This window comes from Anolis carolinensis, unplaced genomic scaffold (assembly GCF_035594765.1).
Source record: "Anolis carolinensis isolate JA03-04 unplaced genomic scaffold, rAnoCar3.1.pri scaffold_9, whole genome shotgun sequence".
NCBI classification, from domain to species: domain Eukaryota; kingdom Metazoa; phylum Chordata; class Lepidosauria; order Squamata; family Dactyloidae; genus Anolis; species Anolis carolinensis.
This window is the reverse complement of record NW_026943820.1, coordinates 5716982-5731130: the sequence shown is the minus strand read 5'-3', so window position 1 is coordinate 5731130 and position 14149 is coordinate 5716982. Positions and strand designations below refer to the sequence as shown.

The 14149-nt window shown below is 49.0% G+C and overlaps 2 protein-coding genes across 8 annotated transcripts in view; both read right to left on the bottom strand.

The window, feature by feature from the left end:
• pmfbp1 (polyamine modulated factor 1 binding protein 1) overlaps window positions 1-5174 on the bottom strand; it is a 38026-nt gene extending 32852 nt beyond the window's left edge. For 3 of the 5 annotated variants that reach the window (XM_062961778.1, XM_008120609.3, XM_008120611.3), the window contains exon 1: window positions 5030-5173. The gene's annotated coding sequence lies outside the window, so the exon portion shown is untranslated. Of the gene's footprint in view, window positions 1-4984 lie in introns of all 5 variants that reach the window. The other 2 variants (XM_008120612.3, XM_008120610.3) reach the window with 2 other exon arrangements.
• A 3558-nt stretch (window positions 5175-8732) lies between these two features.
• The window catches only part of zfhx3 (zinc finger homeobox 3), a 124622-nt gene continuing 119205 nt past the window's right edge, over window positions 8733-14149 (bottom strand). For all 3 annotated transcript variants that reach the window (XM_008120614.3, XM_062961776.1, XM_062961777.1), the window contains one exon: window positions 8733-13700. In XM_008120614.3, coding sequence (XP_008118821.1) covers window positions 12085-13700 — 1616 coding nt within the window. In that variant the 3' untranslated portion in view covers window positions 8733-12084. The remainder of the gene's footprint in view (window positions 13701-14149) is intronic.

Below are 14149 nucleotides of genomic sequence, written 5' to 3'. Positions count from 1 at the left end.
CCTGCCAGTCGAACTCTACTGAGGTGACAGGGAAAAGGCCATTTGGGACATGGAGGGAGAAAAAGGCTTGTACCAGTATTAAAAAAACCTCTGAAATCAGGACAGTAAACAAAGAGCAACACTAAAAAACCGGGAGAATTCCAGACAAGAAACAATTAGGGCCAGCTAACACCTCACAAGAAAGGACCCCCAGGAAGGAAGCAGCCAGGCTTTGAAGCTTCAATGTCACTCAATGCTAATCAAGGTGGCCAATTGCAACATTCATACTTTCCTCAAACAGACAAAGAGTTATTTCTCCAACCCTGGACATTCCATAGATATATAAACCTCACTTGCCTACAGCTCACAACCTCTGAGGATGCCTGCAATAGATGTGGGCAAAATGTCAGGAGATAATGCTTCTGGAACATGGCCATACAGCCTGGAAAACTCACAGCAACCCGGCTTGTAGGACTGTTGGCCTTGGATGCCTTGGTGCTTGTGGGGACTAGCTTGGCTGGGGGAGCCTCCAGAAGAGAAGGCTGCAGGGAGACATGACCGTCACGTTTAAATAGTTGAGAGGATGGCATTGAGAAGAGGGAGCAGGCATGTTTTCTGCAGCCCTGGAGACTAGGACTCAATGGAGCCATGGTTCAGATTCCACCTGAATATTAGGAAGAACCTGCTGACTGTGAGAGCTGTTCAACAGTGGAACCCTCTGCCTCAGAGTCTGGTAGAGGCTCCTTCCTTGGAGGCTTTAAACAGAACTGCCATCTTTTGGGGGTGCTTTGATTGTGCTTTTCCTGCATGACAGAAGGGGGTTGGACTGGGTGGCCCATGTGGTCTTCAATTTTGTGATTCTATGATTCTAGGAAAAACCTAGAGACTCAAAAATTCACAATGAACCAACCCACAGGGATGGAAGGGAGGCTTAAGGGTCCCAGCCGAGGCTCCCCAACCATCAAGCAGCCAGAGCCCAGTCATGTCCCAGTTCCAGGTCCAAGGCTTTGCTGGGTAGGGGTACAGTCCATGCAAACAAATTGAGCCCTTCAGGCAGTTTTGCCTGGATCTGATGGGAAAGAAAGCAATAAAGGCATGTGCCGAAGGAGGGGTTTTCCCGCTTGGCCTCTCAAGAGTACGAGCCCCTTTCTTTTGCTCCCCCCCCTCTTTCTCCCCAACAATAAACAGGTGCTTGAGATCTGGGTGACACCGAGGAGCACTTCAGAGCAACGTCACACCAAAACAGCACATATCTCAGGGATGCAAAGCTATTCAATAAAAAAGCTTTTAAAGGCGTATTTTTAAACTTGCAGCAGGAAAGCTTTTCTGTGTCAAGACAGTAATTCTTATAACAGCATTGATCAAAATGTCATTCTTTTATGAGTGTACAATCCCTTTTAATGGCATACAACAAGCCATTAGGGTTATACACCTCTGTGGAGCAGGCATCTGACTGGAAAGAGAGGGCCACGGAGAAGGAGAGGAAGGAGAGGCTGGCAAGTCCAGCGTGGGTTTCTCCTGAATGCAGAGGACACACTCACAAAAACACCTTGGGAGGGGATGGGTGGAGCAGCCCCCCTTCCACCTGACTCCTCTCCTTTTCCGTCTCCTCCTCGGTCCCAGGTGTGCTCCTCACCTGCATCTTCTCTGCATTCGCTGCACAGGCTAAAAGGCCTGCCCTTGCGTCCCAGGCTTTCAGCTTCCAAAGATAGAAGCGGAGGAGCAGCGCCTAATGTTGCGCATCAGAAACCCTCCCTCTTGTGCTCCTCCGGCTCTTCAGAGGTTTCTTTCAGAGCGGTGCCGTCAGAACCCACATTTACTCCGCTTGAATGGAAGGTCAGCAGAGAACACACCCAAGCCCTCATCCACCGGCACTTTGCAATCTCTGCTCCAGCTAAGAATATCAAGGCCTCGGTCTGGAGACCAACGCAGACCCAGGGCAGGTGCAGTAGCACAAAACCTGTTGATGTTCTGCCCCCTTCTTTGGCTGGGGCGGCTCCTCTCCAGAGAGAAGGCTGCTTCAACACAAGGAAGGCCTCATGCTTTATGAGCGAAGAGAGGATATCCATGGGGGCCAACGGATGCTTTCCGAAATACAGGAGTCAGGGTCCTATCCCATGTCCCTCCGAGAACCAGACCCTCTCACCCAAACCCGTAGCCAAGGGGGCACTTTAGGGATTCAAACCACCCCCCAAAAATTTCAGGTTAAAAAAAACAACAACCAGGTTTACTCTTGAGTTTGAACTGGTTAAAATTATATGCCAAGTATATGAGAAGCAAACATTAGAGCAGGGGTCCCCAAACTATGGCCCGTGAGCCGGATGCAGCCCTCCAAGATCGTTTACCTGGCCCCTGTCTTAAACTTTAGACTTCGGGGTGACCTAAGTCTACCTGGTCTTTGGAGGTCTCGTTGCTTAGCTAAGGCCTTATGAGACCACCTAGATGGCTTTTGGAGGTAACTTTCCTTACTTATGGTCCTTTGAGACTGTCTAGATGGCCTCTGAGGGTCCCTTTCCTTACCTAGGATTTTATGAGATTCTCTAGATGGCCTTTGGGGGCCCCTTTCCAGACCTATTTAATTAATTAATTTATATACCGCTCTTCTCCCCCAGGGGGACCCAGAGCGGTCTTACATAATGGCAAGATTAATGCCACATATAATACAAAATATAGTAAAAACAAACAATCGTAAAAACACTTAAAAACCAATATCATACCCCATTAAAACAGTAAAACACTGTATATCCGTTACAACCTATGGTCTTATGAAACCATCTAGATGGTCTTTGAGGGTCCCTTTCCTTATCTATGGTCTTATGAAACCATCTAGATGGCCTTTGAGGGTCCCTTTCCTTATCTATGGTCTTCTGATGGCCCGATGAGATCATCTAGATGGCCTTTGAGGGTCCCTTTCCTTAGCTATGGTCTTACGTGACCATCTAGATCAGTGATTCCCAAAGTGGGCGCTACCGCCTCCTGGTGGGCGCTACAGCGATTCAGGGGGGCAGTGATGGCACCTATTAGCACCCGGTGGCGGGTCCAGGGTGCCAGAGACAGGGCTGAGCCAGAGACAGGGCTGAGCCAGAGACAGGGCTGAGCACCTGAGGCGCCTGTTAGGACATAAGGGGTGGAGCTAGAGGAGTGGGCATGGCTTCTTCCCAAGAGCATGAGACAGGGCTGAGGATCTATACCTCTCCTGAGGCGCTTGTTGGGACACAGAGGGAGGAGCTAGAGAAGGGGGTGGGGCCTCCTTCCAAGAGCCCGAGACAGGGCTGAGCCTCTGTATACCTCCCCTGAGGCGCTTGTTAGAACACAGGAGCAGGATATAGATGTTCAGCCCTGTCAGGCACTTGGAAAGAGGCCCCGCCCCCTCCTCTAGCCCCGTCACGTGTCCTGGCAGGCACCACAGGACAGGGATAGAAGCTCATTGATACTAATATTATAATGTAATGCAATATAATACTAATAATAATACAATATAATAATATTTATTATATATTATATATTAAATATAATATCACTAATAATATTACAGTATAGTGGTATAGTGCAATATAGTGATATATCATGTTACTATTGTGCTATGCTAATGATATAATATGTTGTATGTAAATATAACTTGTAAGCCGCTCTGAGTCCCCTTTGGGGTGAGAGAGGGTAGAGTATAAATATAGTAAATAAATACATTAATTAATGTGCTATACTAATAATATGTTATATGTAATTATAACTTGTAAGCCGCTCTGAGTCCCCTTTGGGGTGAGAGAGGGTGGGGTATAAATATAGTAAATAAATACATTAATTAATGTGCTATACTAATAATATAATATGTTGTATGTAAATACAGTAGAGTCTCACTTATCCAAGCTTCTGGATAATCCAAGTCATTTTTGTAGTCAATGTTTTCAATATATCGTGATATTTTGGTGTTAAATTCGTAAATACAGTAATTACAACATAACATTACTGCGTATTGAACTACTTTTTCTGTCAAAATTGTTGTATAACATGATGTTTTGGTGCTTAATTTGTAAAATCATAACCTAATTTGACGTTTAATAGGCTTTTCCTTAATCCCTCCTTATTATCCAAGATATTCGCTTATCCAAGCTTCTGCCGGCCCGTTTAGCTTGGATAAGTGAGACTCTACTGTATAACTTGTAAGCCGCTCTGAGTCCCCTTCGGGGTGAGAGAGGGAGGGATATAAATGTAGGAAATAGATAAATAAATAAATATGTTGTCGAAGGCTTTCATGGCCGGGATCACAGGGTTGTTGTATGTTTTCCGGCCTGTATGGCCATGTTCTAGAAGTATTTCTCTCCTGATGTTTCACCCATATCTATGGCAGGCATCCTCAGAGGTTGTGAGGTATGGAGAAAACTAAGCAAGGAAGGTTTATATATATCTGTGGAAAGTGCAGGGTGAGAGAATAATAAATAATTATTATAAATAATAAATAAAAAGGGGGCGGAGGGGACAGTGCCTAGCAGGAAGAGGAAAGACAAAGCCCCCTTTTTTGGGAGGGGTAAAATATGCCTTGGAACGTGGAGAGAGGAATCCCTCAGTTTAGCCCTGTCTCTAGCCTAATTACTCATTGAGGACTAGAAACTTGATGACACAATTGTGCAACCCAGGACTGAAATCCAACACTGGCTATGGGCCTGCTTTCACCCACATGGCTCTGTAATTAGTCTAAAGCAGGCCTAGGCCAACTTTGGCCCTCCCTAAGCCATTCAAAGTAGTCCTATCAGTGTCTGAGGCGAATGTTATTATTCTAGACAAGGCCTAGGCCAAGTTGGGCCCTTCAGGGAGTTGGGACTCCAACTCCCATCATTCCACACAGCCTCAGGCCCTTTCTTTTTCCCCCTCAGCCGCTTAAGCGGCTGAGGGGGAAAAAGAAAGGGCCTGAGGCTGTGTGGAATGATGGGAGTTGGAGTCCAAACCTTTCTGGAGGGCCCAACTTGGCCCAGGCCTGGTTTAGACCCAGTATCTCCGCAAGCATTACCAGTCAAACGGTAACCCAGTCTCTCTTGCCGAGTCTCCGCCTCACCTCAGCGCTGGCCTCGCCTGCTTCAAACTAGGCCGCCGCCGCCGCTCCCCTGTGACGGACGCGGCCCTCCACCAGCCGCAAAGGCCCCTCACTCTTAAGCCCGCCTCTAACGCAGTTGCTGGCCAATCAGAAAGGCAGCCATAGCTCCTCCCCCAACGAAGGCCTTCCCAACTTATTGGCGCCTCGGAGGAGGCCATTGGGCGCGTTTTGCTGGGCTCGCCAATCCGGAAGTCCAAAGCAGGGTGGGGGGAGAAGGGTCCTGCTTCCGGGACCTCCTCCTCCTCCTGAAACCCCTGTTCTGTTGTCGAAGACTTTCATCACTGGGTTGCTGTGAATTTTCCGGGCTGTATAGCTATGTTCCAGAAGCATTCTCTCCTGACATTTCGCCCACATCTATGGCAGGCATCCTCAGAGGCTGTGAGGTCTGTTGGAAACTAGGCAAGTGGGGTTTATATATCTGGGATGTTCAGCGTGGGAGAAATAACTCTTTGTCTGCCAGAGGCGAATTGGCCACCTTGATTAGCATTCAGCTTCAAAGCCCAGTTGCTTTCATCCTGGGGGAATCATTTGTTTGGGAGGTGTTAGCAGGCCTCTGGAGTTTCAACAGAGGAATTCCATCAGAAAGGAGGAAACCATGAAAATGAATAAAATCTGGCCTACCTGTATTAAAAAACTCTAAAATCAGGACAGTAAATAAAGAATATTCAGGAACCAGGGGAAGGCCAGACAAGAAACAATCAGGGCCAGCTAATTACCTCCCAACAATGGATTCTCCTGGGCAGAAAGTAACCATGCTTTGAAGTTTCAAGGCTATTCAGTGCTAATCATATTATACTCATACTATACTAATATAACCCAGTGGCGAAGTGTGTTAAAGCACTGAGCTGCTGAACTTGCAGACCGAAAGGTCCCAGGTTCAAATCCCGGGAGCGGAGTGAGCGCCCGCTGTTAGCTCCAGCTTCTGCCAATCTAGCAGTTCAAAAACATGCCAATGTGAGTAGATCAATAGGTACCGCTCCAACAGGAAGGTAACAGCGCTCCATGCAGTCATGTCGGCCACATGACCTTGGAGGTGTCTACGGACAACGCCAGATCTTCGGCTTAGAAATGGAGATGAGCACCAACCCCCAGAGTCGGACATGACTGGACTTAACGTCAAGGGAAAACCTTTACCTTTTTATACTAATATTATAATCTATTGTAAATACATATAATATTGATAATATTATGATGTAATACAATGTAATAATACACTCTTATAATTGTATATTTATATTACATGTAATACTAATAATATTGCAATATTGTCATATAGTACAATATAATAATATATAATGCTTATATCGTGCTTATATTGTGCTATACTAATAATATATTGTATGTATATATTTATAACTTATAAGCTGCCCTGAGTCCCCTTTGGAGTGAGAAGGGCGGGATATAAATGCCGCTAATAAATAAATAAATAATCAAAGCAATCATTTGCAACATTCACATTTTCCTCAGACAAAAGAGTTCTTTCTTTCGCCCTGGACATTCCACAGATACATAAACCCCACTTGCCTAGTTTTCCAACAGACCTCACAACCTCTGAGGATGCCTGTCATAGATGTGGGTGAAACGTCAGGAGAGTATGCTTCTGGAACCTGGCCATATAGCCCGGAAAACTCCCAGCAACCCACCAATTATTGTTGTTGTTACTATTATTACAGTTTCCTCTTAAAGTACCCATGCCTATTGTGATAGGACAGCTGCGTTCCACAAGCATGATTTATCCTGTACGAAATTCCCCGACTTTGCTCTGGAGTGAAAGGGGTGCTACTGCCTCCAGCTGGGCGCCACTCTTGCAGGGTGCCCAACCTGCAGCCCCTTCCTGTCTTTGGTGGGTCTTTCTGCTTTTCACTGGCCTGGATGAAAGGATCCGGCTGCTAGAATCTGTGGAGCCACAGGCCTATCAATACTGCCATGCTCAAGAGCTCATAGGACAGGCACTTTGGACTTCTCCACCTGTCTGCCCCATCTGCTGCCATGCAGCATCAACAATGAGAATGCCAGCAAGCATCACAGGCTTCGACTGCACCACAGACCTAGGTACGCTTCAAAATACACTGCTACTAGGTTGAAACTAATTCAGATTTCGGTGCCCAGTTTGGCCACACCGTCCTACAGGTCAAGGGTCAGCATACTAGATTGCAAGCAAGATCCCAGCATTTTATCATAATAAGCCAGATGTGAACAAAACATCAGTTTGCAGCTCATAAATCTATTATAGTGACCTGTCAGTGTCCCCCGTCGCAGGGTAATTGGTTAATCCAGAGCCGGGCCTCTTCTTCTGGCAGACCTTGTACGCTCTTTCCCGAAACATCAATAAACCATCTGGTTTGACTAGTTAATCAAATGACTTTATTCAGTCCAAAGCCATTTTTTCCTAATAAAAACAGAGTATTTATCTCCATGGCTATAAAAGTGGGTTCTTTTCAACTGTTCACTTACAGTTAAGAAGGGCATTTTGTCTAGATTGATTTCCAATGCTTTGGTCATATCCTGTCACTTTCCATTTCTTGTGCACAGCATCTCTGTTTAGCTACTTAGCAAGGGAAGCAGCAGCCATCTTGGTCCGAGGGACCAGGGCGGGAGGGAGGCATTTATGGGGAGGACCAGGGTGGCTAAAAGGGCTGCCTCATTCCCATTGACAAGAGCCATGGCCAGCCACCCCTCTTTCGCACCCAGAGCCTTGGCTCTGATCTTGCTAACCTCCATGCCCCCCCAGGAAGCCTCACCTCCCATTTTTCCAGAACTTTATTCCGTAATTGGGATCCATTGCAGGAACCACCCAGCACATGGCTTCCCTCACCTGCAGCACTTTCAATTTTTGATTTGAGACAAAAGGAGCAAGCAGGGAAAGGAGGGAAAGGCTGGGGTAGGGAGTGGGCTGCCATCCCCGTCTTTCTCGTATTTTGTGAGTCCTGCTCCACAGGAGGGCATTTGGCAAATGCAGGGTATCTGGTTGCAGTTAGAGGCGAAGCAAGGTGGTGGAGGATGATTTGGGGAACTTTCAGAAGCCAGCCAGGCAAGGGGCCCCTCTGCCCCTTGACAAGCTGCACCTTGTGTTGCAGAGGAGGAACAGACCCAAGGGACGCTGCAGAGCCCAGAGGGAGAAGCCAGCCCCACCGTTGCCTGTTCAAGATACCCCATCTCTCTCAAGGAGGGACTGGTCTCCCCCCAACCCAACCACCAGACCTTGGCCTGCCAGATGACCTTTTGGGCTTTCCCCTTCACTTTCAGGAGGTGGGTATGCTGGCAAAGACAGCTGGCTAGGCCCAGGATGGGTCAACCTTTGGATGTGGTTTCTCCCAGGAACTCTATTCTCTTTCATGATGGCTCCTCTTCCATATTGGGCCAGAGACACCTACAGCCCAAGCTGCCCCCCCCCCTCGAATATGCTTTGGGGCCACTGTCCAGGAGTGATGTCCCTGCCACGTTCCTGAGCTGCCCAAGCAACACACTGGCCACTTGCTTCATGGCAGATGATGGAACGCTCGGACCCCCATCCCGCCCCCTGGCTCCCCCTTGCCTGCCACTCTCCTGCTTTGCCTCTGGGCCACTTCGCCAGCGGTGGGGACCCGCTCCATCTGGTGCATGCATAGGGGCTCCTCCGTCTTCCTGCATTCACACATTCCTGGGGACAGTCGAGACAAAGAGCTTTTGCTCATTTCGTTTTTTTAATGTATCACAATGAGCAGGAAACATACTTGATGAAATATTTTCAAAGGAGTATATTCAATTACCATCTACAATCAACTTAACTATGACAACAAAGTGTTTTGTGACAAAATCTTGTTGTTGTTTAGAGTTCTGTGTGGTTTTTCTGTTGTTTGTCCGTCTCCAAAATGTTTTGGTACAGTTCGAGATCAGCATCATTACAGTAACAAAAAAAAAAAAGCTAACAAGACTACATTATAGAAAAAACACCAAGAACATCATTTTTTGGTTTCACTTGCTCTAGTTTTTGTACATTGCAAAGGCTGTTCATAGACCTCTTCACCTCATTTATGCTTTCGGTTTTATCCAGCTGCGCCCCTCAACCGAACCGAGCAGATGAGAAACAGTCAAAGCTTGAGTGCCCCATAGGTTGCACAAGAGTGCCCCTTGGCCTGGCCAGTGGCCATTGGCTTTTCCGCCTCTGGCCAGAAAGAGCCCCCGCCATCCAGCCACCCGCTGGGACCCCCCCTCAACTCACTCGCCTGGTTGTGGCTGGCATGTCCTCTGTGGCAGGTGCTCCTTGGCCAGCACCTCTCTCCCCCTTGGCCCCAGTCTGGCTACAAAGGACACAGGGTGAAGGCCAAGGAAGAGGGCCTGTCGAGAGGGGGCTGGTCGGAGAGCCCTCCTGTGCTCCAGGGGGGCCTGGCTCTCTCCATTGGCTCTGGGAGAGACTGTACCGACAGCAGCCAGACCCCCAGGGATATGTTGGGAGATGCCCTGAAACACCCTTCAGAGGGAGGGAGGGAGGGAGGGAGAAAGGGAGGGTGATTGTGAGAGTCATGAACTCACTGGGCAGAGTCAGAAACAGAATGGATGCAAAACAGGCCACCAAACCTGACGGGGAAAGCGGGTGTCCAACTGGCAACTGATGCCACGCAGGGGAACTGAAAACAAAACAAAACCTATATGGTTCAGAGTAACGCACAACAGTTAATGGCAAAAAATATATATCTATATATATATTTTCATAGAATTACAAACAAGTTAAAAGAATGGAAACCAAAACTGTACAATTTTATAAAGATTTTTAAAAATGTTCATCTCAAGCGAGGGAGGAAAAGGGGTCTTTATGAAGGGGAGGCCTTTGCCACTTATGCTACAAGGGGCCTATCTGCCTTTCTCCCTCCCCGCTTCTTCCCAAGAAAGGCCTACCCCAGTTCAATAGTAAGTCTTTTGTTGAGCTCAAGGCAAGAAGGGTGGGAGGAAGTGCCCTAGCTAGGAGGGAAGGGGCAGCGGGTGGGTGTGTGGGAGGGAGAAGGCAGAGCCAGTGCCTCTTGCAGTCCCATCTGGTGCCAACCCCTCCCTCCTTCCAGCGGCTATGTAGAAAGGGACCAGGAGAGGCAGCCCCTCCCCAGATTATTCACAGTCTATGTTCCCTTTTGAAGCATGCAAATGGGGGTGGGAGGGGAGGGGTGTTCCCATAGGTAGGGGCAGGAAGCGGGGCTTCTGGCCAGGAAGTGACTCTCCACCCCCTGCTCCCCATTTCCCAAGCTGGGTCGATATCACAAAAAAGGGAGGAGCAGAGGAAGACCCCCCCCCCCCCCCCGGCTCTGGCTATCCTCTTGTGCTGCATCTCCCCCACCCATGGGGCGCTCAGGACACATTGCCTTTGGGTTTTGGGGGGGACAGGAGGCACCCAGGGAACCCACCCCTTTGTGTCCTTCAAACTGAGTCTTGCGGCTGAAACCGGAAAGAAATCCTGAAGTCGAAAGAATCCTTTTTGCTCATTCTGCACCAGTGGTGAAAAGGGTTGTCTTTGGATTTTATTTAAAGCATGAATTTCTTTTTTTTTTTTTTAGGAAAGGAATAAACCAAACAAAGCAGGGGAAAAAACATAACAGACAAATCCTTGGAAAAGGAACAAGTGCACCCTAGTTACCCCAACAAAGGCCAAAGACGCTTCCAAAACAGAGTCTCTGAAGCATTTACAAAACGAAGAAAGGAAGTCCAAAAGAGGAAAACCAAAGGCGGAGAAGAAGGAGAAGACAGAGTTAAGTGCACAAGGGTAACAGACATGTATACACCTTAAAAAGTTTTGAACCCCCAACAAAAATATTCTGCAAGGGATCCTATTGACCCCTTGGAAACCTTTTGAGTTTTTTTTCTCTTTAGTTTTTATAAAATAATTCTGCGTCTGCCCTCCAAGAAAGGAAGGCAGCGACCGGAAGTGGAAGAGTACAAGAGGCAAGAGGGGTCAGGTACAAAGGGTTGGAAAAGCCTAGGCGGCGCGTCGGTGGGCCGGATCCTACCTGGCTAGGAATGGACAAGACAACACCAAATGAGAAGCCGTCAGCTGACCATACAAAAGCTAAATGTACACAAAAGGGTTCTTTTTTCTTCTTCTTCTTTTAAATCTACCATACTGCTTCAGTTCATTTCCAATGCAACAATCTACTCAACACCAAAAATGGTCATATCTATCATAAATACAGAAAGTCAGTTGGTTTAAAACTTATGTTTAAGCTCCAAGTCCATAACACTCTTTGTGTGTTGCTGTTGCTGTTGTTTCCTTTGTTTGTTTGTTTTGAAAAGTGGGAGCGCTGAACTTTCCCCCTTGAAATTGGCTTCAGCAGAAAAGCTACCCTTAAAATCCCCAGAAAGCTAACTCAGTTCACATTGTTTCTTTCACAAATACTTACTGCCCATTTTTTTAAATTAACAACAAAATTTTCCTTTTCTTTTTAGAAAAAAAATCAAAACCAAAAGAAATTATATATATATATATATATATTTATATAAAACAATGATTCTGAAAACCGAACAAAGTGTGAGCAATTGACCTGAGAATAAAAAGACGTTACATTTCTTTCTCTTTTTTTCCTTTTAGCAAGCCATTGGTTTCTGAATGCTAAGACAGCAAGAAATCTAAAACTGTAACAAGTGGTCTGCTTTCCCATACAGTTATGCCGGCCTCTGCTGTGCTCTCAGGGGGCTTGGGGGGCGCGTTGTTATTATTATTAGTAGTAGTATTGAAAAGAGGGGAGGATGGAGCTCCACAGACGGAGAGACGGACAGACAGAAGGACAAGCAGGCAGGCGCTAGAGCGGGCAGAGGGCCCCTGCCACTGGGTCAGTCCCGCCTGCCTCTCAACGGCCAAAACGCAAAGAAAGAAAGCCATGGGGGAAAATCTGCCGGCATTGGTATATGGGAAAACAACCCACACTCCGCTCTTCTTTTTTTCTTTTTCTTTTTTTTTTGGTTAGAAGCTTTGGAATTGCAATTAGTCTGTTTTTGAAATTGGTTTGTTAATATTTTTAAAATTCATTTTTGTTTAAATTGTTCATCTTCAAAGCTTACAATCTAAAGGTGTCCATTTCTACTGCGCCAGTGAGGCCGCTGCTGTCCTGGGAGGGGCAGACCGGCCCCTCAGGCCCCTCCCTCGCCGGGCTAGCCGGCCTGTCCAGCGTTTGGCTAAGGTCCGAGTCGGGCTCCTCCACAAAGTTATTATCTGTTGGCATTGAGGGCTGGACCCCTGAGGTGCTGCATGAACTTGAGGTAACCGTTGAAGATGAGGAGGCAGGAGGAGGAGGAGGCGGAGGCGTGGGCTTGCCAAGGGTTGCCCCCTGGCCACTGGCTGATGAGGGCCAAGATTTCCTGGAGGCGGAGGCGGTGGTGGTGTGGGAGGATGATGCTGTGGTGGCGGCGGCGGCAGAGGAGGGGGGCGAGGCGGGGCTATCTGCATGTGAGAGAGCGGCAGGCTGCGAGGTAGATGCGGTGCTGGGGTCGGGGAGGCAGGCGGAGTGAGGTAATAGGCTGGGGTGCTCTTTGGCGTTTCTTGCTGCTCTGGGGATTGTTCGGTGTCGGTGCAGGGCAGACTCGAGGTGCTGTCGGAGGGCCTCTTCCCCGCACACCGTGCTCTCGCACGCCACGCACTGGTACTGGTTGCTGCCGCCACCCTGGCCACATGGAGCTGGCACACGGAGCACCATCTCCTGCAAGTTGGCCGCAGACTGGCCGAAGGAGCAGAGGGACGACTTCTGGTGGTCGTTGGCCGCCTCCTGGCTGCTGAAGCCCGTCTGGCACTTTCGGCAGACCAGCCGGTACTGCACCTTTGGGACAATGAAGGGGTCACAGAGGGGGTCCACAGCGTCACTGCGCTCTGCCTCAGGCTCTTCCAAGGGCCTGGGCAGGAGGGGGGGTGTCACATGGGGAGTGGATTTCTGGTCTTCCTGTTTGGGGGGTTCTTTGGCAGGATCCTTTCCTGGGGTGGCAGCCCCTGGCGGGACCGGGGTTTGGCTTCCTTTGGGCTGTGGCAGGGTTGGTGGCTGCGGTGGCTGAAGTAACCTTTGCTGCTGCTGCTGCTGTGCTTGCCTCTGTTGCTGCTGCAGCGCTTCCTGCAGGCTCTGCTGATATTGCTGGTACTGCTGCAAGAGGGACCCTGGGTTCAAGCCCAGCAGGGCCTGCGAGAGTGCGGGGCTGTAGGGAAACAGCCCTTCCATGCCGTACATGGGCTGGAGGTAGCCACTCTGCAGAGCCCCTGGAATCTGGGGAGCATAGTAGGGGGAGAAACCGGGGACAAAATAGGGGAGGAACTGGCTCGTCAGCAAAGCTGTGGGGTCCGAATTCAGAGCTGCCTGCAGGGCCTGGAGCTGGCTAGGCTCCAAGGCATATTCCATGGTTGGTAGCACTCCAGCAGGGGGGGCCAGGGCCTCTGCTTTGTCTTTCTTGGGAGCCGGCGGAGGCTCCCCCTTGCCCTTGGAGGCCTTGTCATTCTCTTTTACCTTCTCACTGTCCTTGTCCTTCCGAGGGGTGGGCTGGGGGGCTGCTACCGCCACCGGGGCTTGTGCTGGGGAATGGGAGCTTGGTGTGGCCGAAGGCTGCTTATTTGGTAATCCAGAGGTGGGGAGCCCAGGCGAGGGGACGCTTGTGCCTGGGAGAGCCATCAGGGTGGGCTTGGGTGAAGTTAAAGCTGCAAAGAAAAGGAGAGTCAGTGGGGGACTTCTAATCAGGAGCCCTAGAGAAGGGACAAAGGACATATCCTGCCTCAGGGGGAAGACAGAAGCCACACACCTTCCCCTGGGGTCCTCTCACATTCAGGGCCTTGTCAGGGCCTTCCCCACTGGAAGGGCAGTGGGGAAATAGGCTGCCCTTTGCTGGCTGATGCCTCCCTCCATCTCACCCATAAGCTCCAGGGCGTTTATGGGGGTGGGGAGTACCACCAGTGCCAGTACAGAAGAAGAGAGAGAGGTAGGTCACACCAAGAGGAAAAGAAGAAGGAAGGGAAGGAGCCTTCTATCCCAGGTGAAGCTACTACCCCTGGCGGAGAAGTCTTTTCTCTGGGATAGGTGCTTGTTCTGCTTGAGGTCTTTCTTGCATCAGTTTCCCTTCTCTCCAAGAAGGCCACAGCCATTCAGAGTG